The 19734-nt window shown below is 40.7% G+C and overlaps 1 protein-coding gene across 2 annotated transcripts in view; it reads left to right on the top strand.

The window, feature by feature from the left end:
• Nucleotides 1-19734, top strand: part of Vps13c (vacuolar protein sorting 13 homolog C) — a 152171-nt gene that overhangs the window by 16247 nt on the left and 116190 nt on the right. The window contains exons 3-9 of one of the 2 annotated variants that reach the window (XM_032910561.1): nt 17-59; nt 4908-5003; nt 6480-6581; nt 11661-11720; nt 16448-16513; nt 16774-16883; nt 19180-19239. In XM_032910561.1, coding sequence (XP_032766452.1) covers nt 17-59; nt 4908-5003; nt 6480-6581; nt 11661-11720; nt 16448-16513; nt 16774-16883; nt 19180-19239 — 537 coding nt within the window. The remainder of the gene's footprint in view (nt 1-16; nt 60-4907; nt 5004-6479; nt 6582-11660; nt 11721-16447; nt 16514-16773; nt 16884-19179; nt 19240-19734) is intronic. The other variant, XM_032910562.1, reaches the window with a different exon arrangement.

A 19734-nucleotide genomic window follows, 5' to 3' on the forward strand; every position in this document is an offset into this window, starting at 1 on the left:
TGTCTTCCTTCCGAAGAGTGAATTGGATGTTCCTTTCAAAGTCAAGGCTGGCCAGATTGGTGAGTACGTCACTCTCAATGAGTTGCTTAGTTCTCTGTAGAGTTCATTTTGCCTGTACTGTTTAACCCGAGAAGTCTTCTAGGCTTTACCAGAAATGTGGGAAGTTTTTGGTTTATCTTAGTTTCCGAGCTCTAAGCCTGAACATCAAATACATATCTACTTTATAAAAACCAAGGAGATAGAGAATAGTCGTTACCTCCAGGCTTTGGGTTTACTACGTAAAACACCTCCATTTCCAAAGTTTCCTTACAGTCTCTATATCTGTGAAAGCCATACGGTTTTAAAACACTGTGACGTAGACTTAAATGAAGTCCTCCTGTTCGCTCACTCATCTTCACTTGATGTATTATGCAGCAGTGTGGTATGGACCGTGTGCGTGGGTAAGTACGAAGTCTCCTTCTTTGCAGCCAAACTTACCCATTTTCCATAACTCAGCATACACGTCTGCTGGAGAAATTATCAATAGGAAATTTTACCTGCAGAACTCTCCTAAATAGTTCATGGGACCTGATCTATCAGTTATCTGCCGTTTATTATCTGTCTGTCTGTCTGTCTATCTATCTATCCATCCATCCATTCGCCCATCCACCCTCCCATCCACCCTCCCATCCACCCACTCAGTCATCTGTCTAAAGTGCAGCTCCAGATGGGTTACTGTTACTTTAGAATTTGACTTTGACTTAATGATGTATGCACTCCTCTTCTACAGCCTACTGCTAGATTCTTCAGTCACTCCTCTGCCGAATTTTAGGGCTTTATCTTTTACCATTTTAGCATCTCCCACCACCTCCTTTTATTGAAAATAGTTTTTTTCTCACATAGTAGATCCTTATTACCATTTCCTCTTCCTGTAAACCACCAGTTTTTCCCCATCTCCCCTTCCGTGCGAATCTACTCTCTTTCTGTCTCTCATGAGAAAGCGAACAAGCTTCTAAAGGATAATAATATATTAATATACTGATATAATATAACACATAAAGAACGTAACATGTCTGAATTGGACAAAAACAAGGAAAAGAACCCAAGAGAAAGCACCACAAGAATCAGAGACCCACTCATTTGCATGTTCAGGAATCCCATGAAAACACTAAAGTGTAATCTATAATATGTATGCAGAGGACCTGGTGCAGACCCTTGCAGGCCCTGCGTGTGCCTCCTCAGTCTCTGTGAGTCCACATGAACCTTTTTGATTAGAAGGCTTTGCTTCCTTGATGCCTTCCCTCCTTTCTGGCTCTTACACTCAGTCTGGCCACCTCTTCCTCAGGGTCACTTGAGTCCTGAGGGAAGGGATGTGATGGCAGCATCCCATTTAGGGCTGAGCATTCCAGGGTCTCTTGCTCTCTGCATGATATCTGGCTGCGGGTCTCTGTGTTTGCTCCCATCTACTGCAGGAGGAAGCTTTCCTGAGGGCTGAGCAAGGCACTGGTCTACGAGCGTAGCAGACTGTCACGAGGACTCACTTTATTGCTACATTTATCGTCACCGTTACCATCTAGAGCAGTAGTATTTGGTTTTCCCCTAGCACCCTGGGCTATCTAGTCCCAGGTGCTTGCTCCTCCAAATGTTGGGTATGGTTTCCATCTTGTGGAGTGTGCCCTAAGTCAAATCAAATGTTGGCTGCTCACTCCCACAGCGCTGTGCCACTGTCGCCCTAGCTTATCTTGCAGACAGGATAGCATTATGGATAAAAGGGTTCCTGGGTGGGTTTGTATTCATGTTTCTCCTTTGGGAGTATGCAGAGTATTCTTGTATCAAAGACTTAAATATAGGGGTGAGGACTCTAATAGGGATCAACTCAACTTCTCTATACTTAGTGAGTTGTGTAGGTGTTATCTTTAGTAATGGGGACTTGCCATCAGTTTGTGGAGAATAACTGGTAGTTTTGGTAATAGCCTGGGTTGTTTGGGGATTCCCCTGGGACCTTTTTGGCCAACAACTCAATTAGATGTAACCCAATCTCGGTACTGGAAGCTTCATTTGGTAACAAGTGATGACCAGTTGAGGTTTGTCTCCTCCATTATTTGACCATTTCATTTTGAGATCTCTCTCTCTCTCTCTCTCTCTCTCTCTCTCTATATATATATATATATATGTATGTGTGTATATGTATATGTGTGTGTGTGTGTGTGTGTGTGTGTGTGTGTGTGTGTGTGTAAGTGTGTAAGCTGCTACTGTGTTAGTTCCCATAATGCCTATTTAGTGGCCCTTTATTTTGGCTGTCTCTCCTTGTATTCCCTCCCTCAACTCCCTTTCCCCTACCCCTCCTTACTTGATCTTCTCACACCAGTCCTCTGCATCCATCCATAACTATCTATTCTATTTCCCTCTCTTAATGAGATCTATTTGTTCCCTCTAGTCTCTTAGTACCTAACCTATCCCTAACCTATGTGGTTCTACAGATTGAAGCTTGGTTATCAATGACTTAACAGCTAGTGTCCGCATATAAATGAATGCATGTCATATTTGTCTTTCTGTGTTTGGGATACCTTACCCAGCACGATTTTTTTCCAGTTTCATTGAATTACCTGGGATTTTCTTTCTTTCTTTCCTTTTTTTAGTGGCTCAGTAACACTCTTATTTTGCAATGTACCACTTTTCCTTATTCATTCTTCTGTTGAAGGATATTTAGGTTGTTTCCAGTTTCTGACTACTGTGAGTAGATCAGAAATGAACATGGTTGAGCAAGTGTCCTTGTGGTAGGATGAAGAATCCTTTGGGTATATGCCCAAGAGTGGTATAGCTGGATTTTGAGGTAGATCAGTTCCCATTTTCCTGTGGAACAGCCACACTAACTTCCATAGTGACTATATGAGTTTGCAGTGCTACCAGCAATGGCTGAGTGCTCTCCCAGTGCTGCTCAGTGCTCCTGTTAAAGGGGAATTCCTGTGGTTTTGACCTTATACTCACTAAGAAGGGAATTGCCTTGTTAGGAGGTCATCAAGTTCCATGTATGCATTATCCGTTGTAAATATAGGCAGTACTCACTATAAAACCACAAGAATTAGAAGTGATCCAAAAGTATACTGATGATATTAATAGGCAACTCTGACATGGAAGCCATATAAGAAACCCAACAGCTTTGAAGACTGAAGAGAAATTGAAATTTAAAAAGTGTTATTAGTTTAAATTGTATTGGTGTGCATCAGGCCAGGGGTGCCTGGGAGCTCAGATGCCCTTGGGGTTGGAGTTACAGGCATTCGCCATCCACCTGACGTGGGTGCTGGGAACTGAGCTCGGACCCCATGAAAGAGCATTAAGTGTGCTTAGCCTAACCACTGACCATCTCTCTCGTCCCTGAGAAATGAAAATTTTATTGCAGAAATAATTTGATATTTTATACCTGGACTATATATCCACACAAAACTGACATAGTTATATAGCTATCCAGTTCTCCAGAATATTCTCTCTTGTAGAACATTATTTTATTTCCTTTCAGTTTGTTGTATCAAATTGTTTGAATGTTGAGCACCGTTCTTTAAATACACCCGTGATGCTGGTCACATGACTTAGTTGTTCATATCCATGAGTGAGTCACAGACTCTTTTCTAATAAGTCTTGCTAGCAGCACTGACCCAATGTCATTATTTATCAAAATTATAGTGAAGGGGACTAGAGAGAAGGTTCCTTGGTGAAGGGCACTGGCTGCTCTTGCAGAAGACTGTCACTCACATGGCAGCTCGTATCTCAACTCCAGTTACAGGGGATCCAACACCCTCTTCTGGCTTCCACAGACATACATGCTGCCCAAACAACCACACACACACAAAATATATAGTAAAAATTCTAGTGGAGGAAGATATTTTATTTTTGGAACGTGGGAAACTTCAGGGGTAGGAAGGCTAGGACAGATGTGTAGCAGTCCTGACAGCTGACTGGCACATTAGCTCTTGTAGCCTTGGAAGGAAGGGCTCTGGAGACTGGAAAAAGATAAGAAATGGCCCTGAAATGGTTTTGTCTGTTTCAGAATTCATATCTCCCTTCTCTTCTGCCATCGCAGCCTCTCCTGTGTAACACCAAGTGAGTTAGGAATATTAGGCCCACAGTTCTTGAAGGTGGGTGTTTTTATGGGCTTGTTTCTGGCTGTCATTAGGCTGACCTGGAACTTGCTGTGTAGTGAGTCTGACTTTGAACTCCTGATCCTCCTGCCTCCTACTCCCAGCTGCTGGGATGATAGGTGTGTACCACCATGCTCAGCCTAATACCATTGTTTCTAAGAGAGAAAGTCTGTCCTGCTTCTAAGGGACTTGTAAGTACACATTTGGAAGTTAGATTTGAGTTTTATAGCATCAGCAACATGAAGGACGATGATAGTGATTGTAAACAGCACGCCTTGCCTTCAGGTCCTGCCTCTGTCACTGATGGGTGTTTGACCCGCTGCCCCATTCATAAAGAAGAGAAGGGACCTCTCTGCTGCTTTGGTTCCTATTTGCACAGACAGTATTTACAGCGCCTGTACTGATTTAGTTGTCGGTGCGGCTGGAAGAGCGTGTGCAGTCTTCAGGCGTGTGCAGCGCTGAGCTCTGGCTCCAGCACCCTCGCTGATGACCTCGCTGGGCCTCGGTGACTAATGACACCGAGCTGCCTTTTCCTTTTCCAAATCGCAGTGATTACTGTGTGACTTACCTTAGGGTCTTGAGATATCAAATCAGGTAACTATCATTAAGTTTGGAAAGTATAAAATAAACATTTTGAATATTGAATTCCCCCCTCCTCTTTTTTCCTAAGTGGCAAACATACTAAATGCCTGGTGAGTTTTGTACTTTTCATGGGAAAAAAAATTGAGAAATTTATTTGTATCTTCTTTAGCAGTCAAGTAAGGATTTAAGATGGAAATTATGTTTCTTTAGATAAATTAACTTTGAAGATTCCTTGGAAAAACCTTTATGGAGAAGCAGTGGTTGCTACCCTAGAAGGATTGTACCTGCTTGTGGTCCCTGGAGCAAGTATGTTGTTTTACATTCTAATCATAGAGTGACATTGCAGTGACGTGAAACTGTTCCCCGTGAAGTAGTCTAAAATTAACTGTTTTTTTTTTTTTTTGCTATTGTAAGATATTGTGATTATTTCCCTTTTTGTCTCTTAAAATTAGTTTTTTAGCTCATCATAAAAATATTGCCTTTCATCATGGCAGCTTCATATATCTACTACTATATTTCCTTCAAAATCTCCCTATTTAACTTTTCTATTTTCCTAGTATATATTATCGGATATAGGATTACAGATAACAATGATGTTATGATTATTAATTATTCCCAAAACACTTTGTGAGGACATTTTTATCAATCTGCGTCGACTCCAGATGATGTCACTGTAGAGGCCCAGAGGAGGCTGCTTGCCTGCCCTTTCTTCTTTTCTTCTTTTCTTTCTTGTTTTTTGAGGCAGGGTTTCTCTGTGTAGCCCTGGCTGCCCTGGAACTCACTTTGTAGACTAGGCTGGCCTCGAATTTGGAGATCCACCTGCCCCTCAGAGGCATGCACCACCATACCCAGCTTCCAGTTAATTATTTTAAAGATTTATTTATTTATGTGTATTTGTGTGTGCCTGTGTGAGTTTATGCTCACCACACGTGTACAGGTTCCCTTCAAGGCAGGAAGGGGTGTCAGATCTGGAGCTGGATCTGAGTTGCCTGATGTGGGCGCTGGGAACCGAACTCGGGTCCTGTGCAAGAGCAGCAAATGCTCTAAAGCACTGTGCCATATCTTCAGCTCCCTTAAGTCTTCTTTATAGATACTAAAACTTTTACCACTCAGGCAGTATTCTGACATATTTTCTGTCGTCTGATTTCTCTTTTAGCCACCTTTCCCATCTGTTCTGTGTTTAGCTACCTTCCTTCTTCTGATTTCTTTCTTTTTTCCTTTGTGAGGTTTGTAAACGAATAGGAATAATTTTTTTTTTATTTTATTAACTTGAGTATTTCTTATTTACATTTCGAGTGTTATTCCCTTTCCCGGTTTATGGGCCAACATCCCCCTAACCCCTCCCCCTCCCCTTCTATGTGGGTGTTCCCCTCCCCATTGCCGCCCTCCCCCCAACAATCATGTTCACTGGGGGTTTAGTCTTAGCAGGACCCAGGGCTTCCCCTTCCACTGGTGCTCTTACTAGGATATTCATTGCTACCTATGAGGTTAGAGTCCAGGGTCAGTCCATGCACAGTCTTTAGGTAGTGGCTTAGTCCCTGGAAGCTCTGGTTGCTTGGCATTGTTGTTCATATGGGGTCTCGAGCCCCTTCAAGCTTTCCAGTTCTTTCTCTGATTGAATAGGAATAATTTATGTGTAAATTTTTATAGGTTTATTTCTACAGAAGTGTTTTTTCATCTTCTAAAAATAATGTTAACATATGACTATAATAATAAGGTTAAAGCTTTCCATTTGTTTGATGATTTCATTTCTTTCTGTGAGAATTAACTATATGCCTTTAGGTATTAAGTATGATGCTGAGAAAGAAGAAAAGTCCTTGCAGGATATTAAACAGAAAGAACTTTGCCGAATTGAAGAAGCCCTTCAAAAGGCAGCAGAAAAAGGTAAGTTTATTTTATTAATTAAGCTTGTTATAATACCTAGGCATATCTATATTTTAGGCATATCTAATGTCATTTCATAGGTTGATTATGTATTTGTTTGTTTGTTTGTTTATTGAGTCAGAGTTTCTGTATGTAGCCCTGGCTGGCCTGGAATTCACTCTATAGACAAGGCTGGCCAGGAATTCAAAGAAACCTACCTGCCTCTGCCTCCTGAGTGCTGGAATTAAAGTCATGTGTCACCACCACTCAGCTTTCATCGGCTTCCTGAAGCCCAGTTCCAAAGAATGAACTTTCTTTTCAGACCATAAAACACTGTTCATGAATATTTCAGTGGCCAACATTGAGGACCGATTGGTTTTGTCTGGTGACCATTTTATTCTAAGTTCCCAAGGGCAACTGTATTTTGAATGACATTGAGGTATATGTATTTTGTGTGTGTTCATTTACACACTTTGTATGTGTTCAGTTCAAACGCCTGTGTGTTTGTCAGATGACAGGGTTAAGTGTCACAGTAGGAGGTGTACTGCTATGTACAAGGCTCGGCTGCTGTGACCGTTTCCCCATCTTTTCATGAGAAAAAGGATTTTCAGAACGAGGTTTTTCTTCAGGTTTCAACATTTCAACACCCTCACTAATTTCTATCTTTTTGTCAGATAAATTTGATAATTACATTACATTTTGATTTTGACTTTGATTTCTAGAGTCAGGACGGAATGAAATGAAAGGCGTTATTAGTCTGATTGAAGGACTCGTCAGATTGCAGTTAGTTTGTCTCTTTAGAATCAAGCCATATCCTGCTCTGACCAAGATACTGTTTATCAGTATTTTGCATCATTTTTGAGTCATTTGGTGGTGTATATAAATTTCAGTGGTGATGAAGGCAGATAGCTCCTTATTACATAAGGTGAATATTTTTGAGTTTTTATTCTTTCATGCTGTGTACAAAACGTCTTTTTCCTACAAGGAAAATAGAACAGGGCAAAGCAGATATTAACTTAGAAATGAGTTGAAGTACAGTTACACAGGAGGCAGGGAGGCTCTCTCTGTGGCCCTGGAAGCATGAACCGGTGAGGAGTCTATTTTAGAATGACTTCTTGAGCTCTGTGTGGTTGTTTAGGTCTGGCTGCTCTGGAGGTTGATGTGGGAGATCCTGTGACCCAGTAGTGTGGGCCACATCGGAGACCCTTCTCAAACGCCAGTCACAGAAGCAGTATCTGCTCTTGGGGTTTCCAGGTCACTGACCGCAATTCCTCTTTGTCCCAAGTTATGTTTTTCTTATGTAGAAATGTTGGTTTTTTTTTTTTACTAGAAGTTACTAATGCCAGTCATAATACAGAAGCTATCATAATAGAAGAAAACATGTGAAAGCCTTAATAGTTTTTCCCTTTTCTCTTTTACACTTTCATAAAGCATGGTGAAGTTTTCTGGCAGTCCAGTAGTGTTTCTGGTTTTTAAAAACATCCATTTTGCTTCATTAGTATGTAGAAATAGTTCAATAAAAATGAGGCATGTCACTTGGACACTAGTGGAACTTCATTTCTTTCTATATAATTCTAAGTAAGTTTATTTTTTGAATTTACACACCCATATATGCACACATGTGCACACAGGTATACACACATGCACATGTGCATATACACATAAACACATATATATTCATCCAGGCACAATGGCATATTTAGGTATAGAGCTACACAATTGCACATTAATAGTACATATATAATTAATATTTTATCTTTGAGAGATCTTCAACTCCCCCTTTTCTAGGACTATTGTAATAGCTTAAAAAATAATTTAGTATTTTCAGTGCTCTGTAAGAAAGGCGTGATCTGGCCCTAGTGAAAATAGTTTAGCTCCACACTGACGTGCTTGGGTCTGGTGGAGATTCGTGTTTTCTCAATGGAGGGTGAACACTTGTGGGTCTAGTCCTGTGTTAGGTCTGTGCATTATGTAAGGCAAACATGGCAGCCTCTTGGGTGATAAATTTTAGGGTTTGTCAGCCTGTACTTAAAATTCAGAAGGTAAAATTCAGTTTCACGTACTGGGTTCTGAATGTAACGCAGATTAATTTAGGAATTGTGGTATATGCTGAGAGATCATTTTCCTGTACTGAAGAGATCTGTTGTTAGCATTTTGACCACATTATAAATATTCTTTCCTAGTTTCTGTGGCTATGCATCATCTTCTTGTGAGCTTTTGCTGTAACCTTATGTTGTAGTGACCTCTAACAATAGAATTATTTCATTGCTACTTCAGAACTGTAATTTTGCTACAGTTATGAACTGCGATGTAAGTATCTGATATATTGGATATTTGTTATATGATATCTGAGGGGGTCACAGCCCACAGGTTGAGAACCATTGTTTAACTGCTTCTCATGTTACCGTATTAATCAGTAGTTATTACATAATTATCACGCTTTTTCAGACTTACTTTCCCAGTATTTCTTGATTTTAAAGTCTGGGGTACCGTTGCCTGTGTGGAGACTCAGGGCGATAAGGAGAGGGGATGTTCCGGCCTGCACGGGCAGATAAGTACGAGTGAGGATGGATGGAACCTCATGTTGATTTACTCTAAAACACGTAGCTTCCTTAAAATGCTGTTACTGTTGTTTGGAACAAAGCCTGAAGTCTTTATTTCAATTTTATAGAATTTGCTTAGCTTTAATAAACTTTTCCTTTCTATTTCTCTGGAGTGGCTTTCTGTACTTGGGAAGGCCATCATATATAGTTTCTCCACGTTTAAAATGTTAATTTTGCAAGGTAATATATACATACACTTAACAATAAAATGGTCCCCCACAGCAGTTAGGGTGATAGATGGCAGTCCCCTGCGCACGTTTTGCTGTCCTTCATACTCTGTTCTTATAAGCCAGTTTATGTTTTAGGAGTCTCAATGCTGTTGTTTTCTGGTTCACTAATGTCCACCATTGTGGGGGTTTTTTTTTGTTTTTTTTTTTTTATGTCCGCCATTGCTGTTTTTTTTTTTTTTTTTTTTCACCCTAATCCCCTTTCTTTTTTTGACTCAAGCCCAAAGACCACAGAGAGATGCCCTTTGCACTTTCAAAAAGTCTGGGCGGGTGGTAATTTTAGGCCAGTTATGTACTATGACAAGGTGATTGCTCAGTATAAAGGCCTAATGGTAGCCTATGGTTATACTTCCTCCTAGAGGTCCTGATTTTCTTGACTTGCAAATACTCCCCTCATTCTTTGTTTAATCTGCTATGAAATGCACTAAGTTTTCCACAGACGAATTGTTGGTTTTTCAGGTATTTTCCCACTCTTTTAATTCCTGCTCCAGTCTTCCTTACATATGTCTTATTATTTTTTTTTTCTTGGAGTTTTCCTTCTGAATTGCTTTTTTCCCTCCTGGTTTATTTAGTGCTGCATAAATGAGCCTCCCTTCCTCACTGGGCAGGAGCTCTACTGCAGAACTTCACCTTCAGTGCCTGCGTAGTTTACTTAGGTTTTGGGTCTGCAAACACAGTCTTGTCGGGCCTGTCCTGTTATTCCTCTGTTGAATTAGCTCCTCCATGGCTTCCTTGCCTGTTCTTTTGTTTCCGCCTGTGTTTGCTGGACACATCTAATAGCTCCCAGCATGACTGAAAGTTCTCCTAAGACTGAATGCTAGATTCTTTTTTCCCTGGGTTTAGAATATCACATTCAAGATTCTGGAAGTAGTAGTTCATACCTGTAATTCTCGTACACAGGAGGATGGCACAGGGGAGGTCACTATAGAACTGTTTGAAAAAACTAGACACACAGACACACATACAGACACACACACATCCCATACACACACACCCCATACACACACACACACCCCACACACACACACACACACACACACACACACACACACACACGGACACACACACACACGGACACACACACACCCCACACACACACACACACACACACACACACACACACACACACACACACACACACACTACAAACTTTCCTCAGGAAATTCCCATCCTCACAGACCTGCCAACAAATAGCAATAAAAACTCCAAACTCAGGATTAAGGAGGTTCAGAAGTAGGATGTCGCATGCTGTGTGTGCTAGCTTCTGGGGAATTTTGAGGCACTATGGTCTTATATGTTGTTGAAAATGGAACTCTCATGTCAAGCAATTTGAATTGGGCAAGTAAGGCATTTGTTTAGTGACAAACAGGAGAAAGTGTTATGTCCCATCAAAAAGGTCCAGTAGAGTGTCAGGAGACTTCAGAATGGGGTGACACGGTTAAGTTGTGCAGCTCAGTAGGTTCTGTGAACATGGAAGACAGAAAGAGTTCTTCAGGTCAGGGAGGCAGGGAGGCAGGGTGGAAAAGGCCAGGCACATGTGGGGAAGAGCTGGAAGTCAAGGGTTTGAGACAGAGTATTTGCATGTACGGTTGGGAAACTAGCTGAGATCACTTTAAAGAGACCTGAATGACAGGGCGATGAGGTCAGTGACCACATTACCTAGTGCAAAGATGAACTTTAGCCTCCAGCTGGCCGAGGAGTGGGAGTTCACAAGCCTTTCTTTAAAAGTCTGAAGTTGCAGTCTAGGCTGTGCTCCCTGTGGGAGGGAAGTGGGAGAGGGAGCTGTCTAGCCAGTATTAACTCCAGTGAGCAATGCCTGCAGGCACCTTGTCTGCAAAGAACAAGTCGCACTGTGTAGTAAGCGGAGACTTTCTCATCTGACTTTAAAGCTAGTGGCAGATATCATAGGAACTTAACGAAAACGGGCCACGTGACAGGCAGGAGGAGAACCCAGATGACACATTTGTGTTGTGTTTGAAAATGCGAGATGACAATGAGACCCAAGCCGTCAGTGCTGTTTATCTGCCTTGCCCAATGTGATTCTTTCAACTTTCACGGTGGAGAATTTTTGTTTGATGTGGAAGGAAGGTTTTGTGTTGAAAGAATGGACGTGCCGTCGCTGGGAACGTTTCCGTAGGGGTGGATGGCTTTATGTCCCTGGCTCTTCACATGTCCTGCAGTGTGGTTTCTGTGGTTCTGAAGCTAAGTCTGCAAAACTAAAGGTGTCTTATAACGCTTTGCATTTCGCTTCCTGCTGCCCTGGGATGCAGGTGCACATGGGGAGTTCATGTATGGCTTGGAAAGCTTGCTTTACAAGGACGTCAAGCCTGGTGGGTATGCATGGTTAATTATACCTAACTTCACGAAACTGATGTTCTTATTTATGAGCTTTTAGTGGAGTCCACTGGACAGTGCGTGTCCTTTGGGAAATATGGAAATGTAATTCACGTTCATACCCTTGCCATCTCTTCCTTTCCCCTCCCTCCGCAGCCATTCACTCATTCACCGAGTCTTTGAGCGTCTTCTGGAAAACTCTGTGCTGGAAGCTTGCTGTTTGTGAGAGAGCACGCACAGCTCACTGCCCCTGTAGAATTCTCAGATCTGCAAGTGACCATGAAATTTGTACTGCCCTCCCTTTGGCTTAGTTTTTAGTACAGTAATAGTGTTTCCCAACAGAGTGCTTTCTTTTGCTTACAGCAGAGACTTTCAAATTCGCAAGCAGTAAGATGGAATGTATGTGTTATATATATTTATTTTAATGCTTCATCCAGAGCCTCAAGGAGGACCCCTGCATTTTTTTCCCATCCTCCTGATTGTGTAATCTTCTCTTCTGTTGTCCTGTAGAGTGTGTTGAAACCTGAAGCTTCACAAAAGCAAACTGAAGGCTGTTTGCTGTAGGATTTAGAATATGAATCTTATGTACACTAGGATGTGTACCAGATAGTAACAGTTTCAATATTTAAATGAAATGTTATGTCTTTATAACTCTTCAGGAATTTATGTTAATTTCAGCACAATTTAGATTTGCTTTGACTAAATGGTAAGTGGGTCTGCATCTCAAATTTCAAATACTGAGTGCTATGGTAGAATCCCTCTGCAGAGAAACTTCTTTAATACATATTTTTATTTTGACAGTGGGAAAATTTACATGGCAGTTTCGAAGCATTAAGTGGAGTTATCTTAAGAACAATTTTTTATTTAATAAATCTATGTAAGGTAGTAACCGTGGTAGACTGCTAATTTGTTACTTTACAAATCTACCATGGTAGTGACCATGACTTACTGCTAATTTGTTACTTTACAAGTCTACCACTGAGGTAGCCGTGGCTGACTGCTAATTTGTTAGTTTGTTCAGTACGAGGATAGCATGGAGAATCTCAGGGCCATTGGGCAGTTTTATAGGCTGCAATGAACTGGCTCTCTGTTGTCACTGCTGCCAGAGTTTTCCGGTCTTTCTAGGAAGAATCTGCCTGGAAGTTATAATGAGTGCTGGTGACCTATCCTAATACCTTCCACAATCACCGGTCTTGTAAAAGCCAGGAAAAGGCACAGTGAAGGAAGCCTTAGCTGATTCATTACCTTCTTTTAGATTTTAAAGTAATCATAGTAAAGTGAGGCTCATGGTGCAGTGAGAAGATTCGTTTGATGATGGCTTAGCTCCCTTAGCTCCTTCCCTTAGCTCCCTGGTCTTAGCTGAGAGCTCACATGTACTTCATGACAATTTCCCCATTCAGTTTCTGAGTACATATTCTTCCCCTACTTCATGTCACTTTTTTTTTTTTTTAACATTAGAGCATCAATTCTCAGGTAGAGCTATTTTCATGGTGATATTAAAGCATTTAACTTTTTTTTTTTAAGATTTATTTATTTTATGTATGTGAGTACACTGTAGCTGTCTTCAGGCACACCAGAAGAGGGTATCAGATCCCATTAGAGATGGTTGTGAGCCACCATATGGTTGCTGGGAATTGAACTCAGGACCTCTGGAAGAGCAGTCAGTGTTCTCAACCACTGAGCCATCGCTCCAGCCCAGCATTTAACTTTTCACTGAGTTGAAATTTGTATCTGGTGTAAGCAATGGCTTGTAACTCAGTGGCTGTCATGGCCTGATTCAAGGTGGGACAGCTCACTGGACTACTTACTGGTCACTATATTCTTTGCTACCGTGCACTCATTACAAAAGCAAAAGAAAATGAAATATGCCAGTATTTCTTAAAGTTTTTTCTTGACAAAGTAGAATTTTAACTTAAATGGACACTAACTTTTGAGCAGGTCTCTAAAATTTTGTGGGACACAGGAGAAGGTGCGTGTGAAGCATTTCTGAATGCTGAGTCAGGTGATTCTCAAGGGTGTTCGTTTGTGCAGATGTGTGAATCGTGTGACGTTGCTTCTTGTGGACAAAGGCCATTTGTACTCCAAAGATTGACAGACTGTCCTCATTCAAGGCTCAGTGTGTAGCTACTACAGAAAACAAAGTGACAGAACCGCCATGTTTGAGTAGTGACACTTGGTGCTTTTGATGAAACATTGGAGTTCTAAGAACCCCTTACTTGCCACCTGGAGCTTGACAACACTTAGTATGGCCAGATTGTCCCGTGAGTCTGAGGTGATTGCAGCAAATTTGCCTCTTGTGTTAAACGTCGGCAGGACTGAACGTGAGGGGGCTCTGCCTCACTCAGTGCAGCATGATTTCTGCATGCCCAGAGATTGGAGAGTCGTGGCTGTCTGAAAGGCCCATGTCACGTGTGCGATGGCCAACTGACTTTAATTGACTGACTATAATTAGATGATATATCTTATATATAATCTAAAACCCTAATGAAGAAACTCTACTTTCTAAACTTGACTGCATTCCTCATAATTACACGTGACCATGCACACACTCGTCCCTTTTCCAGTGGCATATCTGCTTTGGAATCATGTTTTCATCATGGACCTCAATCAGACAACATATCTCAGCAGATTGAAGGCAGAAGCAGACATGTGAATCTCGCCATCTTCCACTAAGCTAGGCCACACTAAAGCCAGATATTACATTTGTACAAATGTAAAATCGTGTGATTCTTCTCACTGGGGATGTGTGTGTGTGTGTGTGTGTATATATATATATATATATATATATATATATATATATATATATATATATTGTTTATGTAGTGCATTACTATAAGTAATCAAGTGATGGTTATTATTTTGAATGAATTGAAAATAGTTTCTGTTTTTTATTTCTAGCATCATAAATTATATTACTTGAAATCTCTTCAAATTGCTCATGCTTTAAATGTGAATTTAAAAAGTCCCAAGATCAAAGTTTTGAGAACTGTCCTAGAGTATTTGAGAATCAGAAGAAATTTATTCTTTATTAGATTAAATAGGGACTTTCTCTCAAAACTCTGTAGCACTTTTGTAGACTTAAGATGGTGTTAGGAGGACTGATGTGGTGCCTTCCACATCTACATGAATGCTAGAACAGGGGCTAGAGCGCTTGTGAAGCTGAGCTAATGGTCAGGCCTGGAGACTCCAGACAGTGCTGCCTCTCTTACCTTCCCCCGGGGATGTTTCTTTGAGAATTGTCTTTCGTACGCTTGATTTATGGAGTGGAATCAGGAACTCTCACTGTGTTAGGAAATGCTAGTGGCTGCGCTAGTCAGCTTCTGTTATCTATGTAACAGACTTCATCTGAAATACCAGTTTATTCTTGTAATTCTAGCTCTTGTCTTAATTTTATGGTAGGACAATTTGTAAATATTGACAAAATAAAATAGAACTTGTGGCTGTATACAAATATATTCTGATCACATTTTATATTTTGTTATGATGTTTGTGTGATGTCTTTGTTCATTTGAACAGGCATATGCTGTGTGCCTTTGCTTAGACATGGATTTCTGTTCTTGGAAGCCTATTGCTGGATGGGAGCCTCTTGCCCATTGGCAAAGAAATCAGGCAGACATTTCAGTACAGCACCTTGTTGTTTATTAGAATTTTGGGTAAGGTACAGGCCCTGAGGCTGCGCAGAGCTATGGAAAGATTCATACGGGTGGTGAGTCATATGGCAGGAGTGTTGGCAGGAGTGTTGGACATGAGACATCAACACCTAAAAGTTTGCTTGGTAAAGAATTTGCGGACGGTAGCCTGATTGCAGAGTGGTATGTAGGGAGGCAATAGCATTGGCATTAGTGTGTTTTGGAAGTTACCAATAACAGTTCTGCAATTTCCCATACATAGGTGGCTAGCAGGCATGGCAAAGACCAGGCCTGTGCCATGCATACACATTTGATTTTATTTGTCAGGCTGCAGAGAACCTTTAAATGAATTGGCATGGGTGATTGACAGGCTCAACTAGTATATTAGATGCAGTGGCAGAGCAGAAGGTCTTTTCTGGGGAGCAGAGTCAGGAGACCATGCAGGACTTCCTCTGGAGGTCAGGTCATGGCTGGTGCCTGGCTGTTGATTGAGTAGAACACTAGAGGGTGTTGGCTAATGTGAAAATGCCAGATAAGAAGGATACACTTTAGAGGAACCAGTGCTAGCCGAATGTACTGTTTGGTATACATTTTATACCCTTCTACTTTCATGAGCTTTACCTCATGCTTAAGCAGTTCTGTTTGCAAAGATCATCATCTAGAGAGGCCATAGCCCTCAACCCAGCCATCCCATTTGCCCTGCCGCACATCGCTCAGAACCTTTCCCTGAGGCTTTATGTCATCATCGTTACATTTCCAATATTTTGGTAACATTTAACTTAAAGTGGCACTATAATATGTAACTATAAATATTGAAACACCATTGGGAATGGATGTATTTTATCCATGTTTTATGTAATTGTATCTGCCTAGTTATTCTCTAGATTAAAAGTTGTTCTTTACTGCCGAATGTTAATATAGTAAAGAAAGCTTGTGAGTTTGTGTTCATGTTGAAGTAGTGGGTCAGTCAGTGTAGAGGGAGGTAAGTCTCGCTGAACTTGGATTCAGGAAGAATTCTCGTATTTCCTTTTCTGTCCTCTTGTCTGCTAACTTGACTTTTATCCTTTTCTCACTAAAATGCTTCCACTGAGAAGGACGTAAGCGTAAAAAGCACAAAAAACATTTTAAGAAACGTTTTAAAGGTCTTGATCGCTCCAAAGGTAGGTACAAGCAGTTCTCTACCTGTGCTGTTTATACACCTTGATTTCTGTCTTGGAAGGTAAAATGAACATTAGTGTGCAGTTTAAACATAAAACTGAACTTTAAGCTGGAACTGTTTATCAGATTCTAAAGTAAGTCTAAGAAAGGACCCTAGAATACGATGTAATTTCCATTGCGTAGTGCGTTTAGCGCTCTTCGGCCATCGGTCGTGAGGTGTGTGAGAATTGCAAGTCTTGAGCTGTTTTTCTCTTTTTCACAGATAAGCCCAAAGAAGCAAAAAAGGATACATTTCTGGAAAAATTGGCAACTCAAGTAATAAAAAATGTCCAAGTGAAAATTACAGACATTCATATTAAATACGAAGATGATGTAAGTAATTTTAGTATTTTGTTGGTCATTTGATGTGATTTATGATATTCTATATCTTCTGGTATTCCATCTGTAGATTAACTGAACCTAAATTTAAATTTGAAAGCCACCCCTGTAAATGTGCTGGTGCTTCACCCTTTGCACTGCAGCGCTGGCCAGGCTGTGCATCCGTAAATAGCGTAAACCACCGCCTGGGCTGACTGTTCCTGTGCGTCGTTTGGATTTTGTTGTATATGCTATGTATAACTTTAAGAGACTGATTTCAGTTATATCGTCAAAACAATTAGAGTAACTGCTGGCAATGGCAGTCAGGGGACAGGGCCTCTGGTCAGTGCAGTACAGACTGACTAGCCCTGCAGTGGGCCTGAGCGGCTCGGGAGCACCCACAGTGGGTTAGAAGCCAGGCTCGAGGCAACCCAGCTTAGAGTCTCATGTTAATTTGCCTTAGATTTGACTAGATTTGAAGATAGACAGGGTTTCATTTCCCTTCCTGGGTTCTCTGTGTGACAGTGTTCAATGCCATGTATTTGCAGTTTGAGGGGAAAAAAACCCCACTCCATTGCTCATTCTATCTCTTGGCTTTCTGGAGGTATTAAAGTAAACTTTGCTAACTCAGATACTCCTGCCTGCAGCAAGTCAGGAAAAATGTACCCAGTGTATTATGGAAATGAGTTATTGTTAAAGCTGTGTGGAGAAATGGGACTTTTCTATACTGTGGCTGCAAATGCAAATGATTATAACTGCTTTGAAAGCTGGAGTGCTTTCCCTAAAGACCTAAGATTAAGAGTACTAGAAGATCCAACAACTGATTTTCTGTCATTCACAGCAACATGGCTGGTGATTGTTGTAAATCAAAATACACTAGTTATTCATATATATATATATATATATTATATCTATCTATCTATCTGTATATATATCTGAGTATGGGGTTTATAAGTGTGCACCACCGTGGCTGACTCCATTATATATTTATATGAATGAAATATTTATATGCATTAATTACAAATAAAGTATATGAAACTGTTTGTGCTTCTCAGCTACCCCAGAGCATACACACATATTTCCCGTTTGATAGGGGTCTGTGTGACAAGGCCATGGAGTTTCATTTGGATGATGTAGTACAACATTTACAAGTTCTTTTCTCACAATTCATGCTTCCATCACAAGCAAACAGTTGTCTATGGCTTTCAAACATCTTTCAGTGGTCACGACAGCAACATCATGCACATTGTGACACAGGGTAAACACCATTTATAAATATCTCATATAGAAGTTTAGAAACAGAAAAGCAGTTCATCTTTGATAGATTTGGGGTAAATAGACTTGGTCAATTAAATATTAAGATTCTAAAGCGTGGCTGCAAAAGTAGGATTGAAAGTTCAAGACCAGACGGAATTACAAAGTGAGATCCTGTTTAAAAAAAAAAAAACCCAAAATAATCTCAGCAAAACAGGTACTTTCGAGGTGTCAAGGGAAGTAAAATTATAGAGTGCTCACGCTTGCGACGATGGGAATCCTAAGTGCTGAAGTCATTGTCTGTGGAGAACACTGTGGTATAAATAGAGGACCATCTCTTTCTAGCCATCTAAGAAGAGTCTGCCAGCCATACTTGTGGAGCTTCTTAGGTGTAGGAAAACAGTTCTGGGAAAACACCGCAGTAGTGGCATCTGTCATGGTGTTTCTATGGACACACAACCGTATCGGGGGCCCACTCCTGTCTTTGCAGGTCCCTGGGCTGTGTGACTCCCTGTTGGACATGTGCTTACCTGCTGACCATTTATTATTTTATTATTAAGTTTACATTCTATTTTAAATTTATATTTTTTATTCTTTTGAGATTTGAATATACAAATCCTGTATTTATATAATTTGCAACCCTCCCTACCACCCCCTCCAGCTCTTTCTGTGTTCCCCCCACTTTGTCTCAATTCATGACCTCTTCTTTTTACATTATTATTTTTAGTTACACAAAAACAAAACAACCTCTGAATCCATTTGGTGTTATTCGTATGCACACATATTTTGGACTGACCACTTATGTTTTAAAGGCTTCACCATCTTTTTTTCCCATTAATTAATTAATTAATTTATTTTACATCCAGATCTTAGTCCACCTCCTCTCCCCATACCCTCCTCTCCTTCTCAGAGGAGAAGGGGAGGAGGCTACCCACTGGGTACCAACCTACCCTGGCATGTCAAGTCACTGTGGGACTAGGCACATCCTTTCCCACTGAGGCCAGACAAGGCAAGTCTCTACCATCTTGTATTTTAATGTTCCTTTCTTCTTTGGTAGGTCACTGATCCAGAAAGGCCGCTTTCATTCGGTGTCACCCTGAGAGAATTTAGTCTGTTGGTAATGTTGGTTTATCTAAAACTTCTGTGGAATCTGTATAAAGTATTAATATTCTGAAATAACTGAATTGCCTAAGGCACAATGCTGCTTTAAATAGCTTTTATGTTTCTGAAGAATTCTCTTGCTGCACATTTTCTCCAAGTTCACCATTTTCAGTAATATTTTTATATTTAGTAATTATTTTGATTTTTAAAATGTTTCCACATAACATGTGGGGAAGGAACAGATGACTGTGTAGAGTTCTGAGCTTGTACTTGGTAATATTTTGTAGGATTTCCAGAGAGTAGACAGAGTGTGAGCATCACAAGGAGGGGAGGAGAGAGGGGGAGAGGGAGGGAGGGAGGGAGAGAGGGAGGGAGGGAGGGAGGGAGAGACTGGGATGAGATGTTATTCATATTGATTAGATATTTCATAATGCAGATTATTTTGTCTGTAATCTCTTAAGCAATATAGGGTATGTATAGGTAGAGTTGTTTTTTTTTTTTTTTTTTTTTA

The sequence above is a fragment of the Rattus rattus genome, chromosome 8, assembly GCF_011064425.1.
Source record: "Rattus rattus isolate New Zealand chromosome 8, Rrattus_CSIRO_v1, whole genome shotgun sequence".
NCBI classification, from domain to species: domain Eukaryota; kingdom Metazoa; phylum Chordata; class Mammalia; order Rodentia; family Muridae; genus Rattus; species Rattus rattus.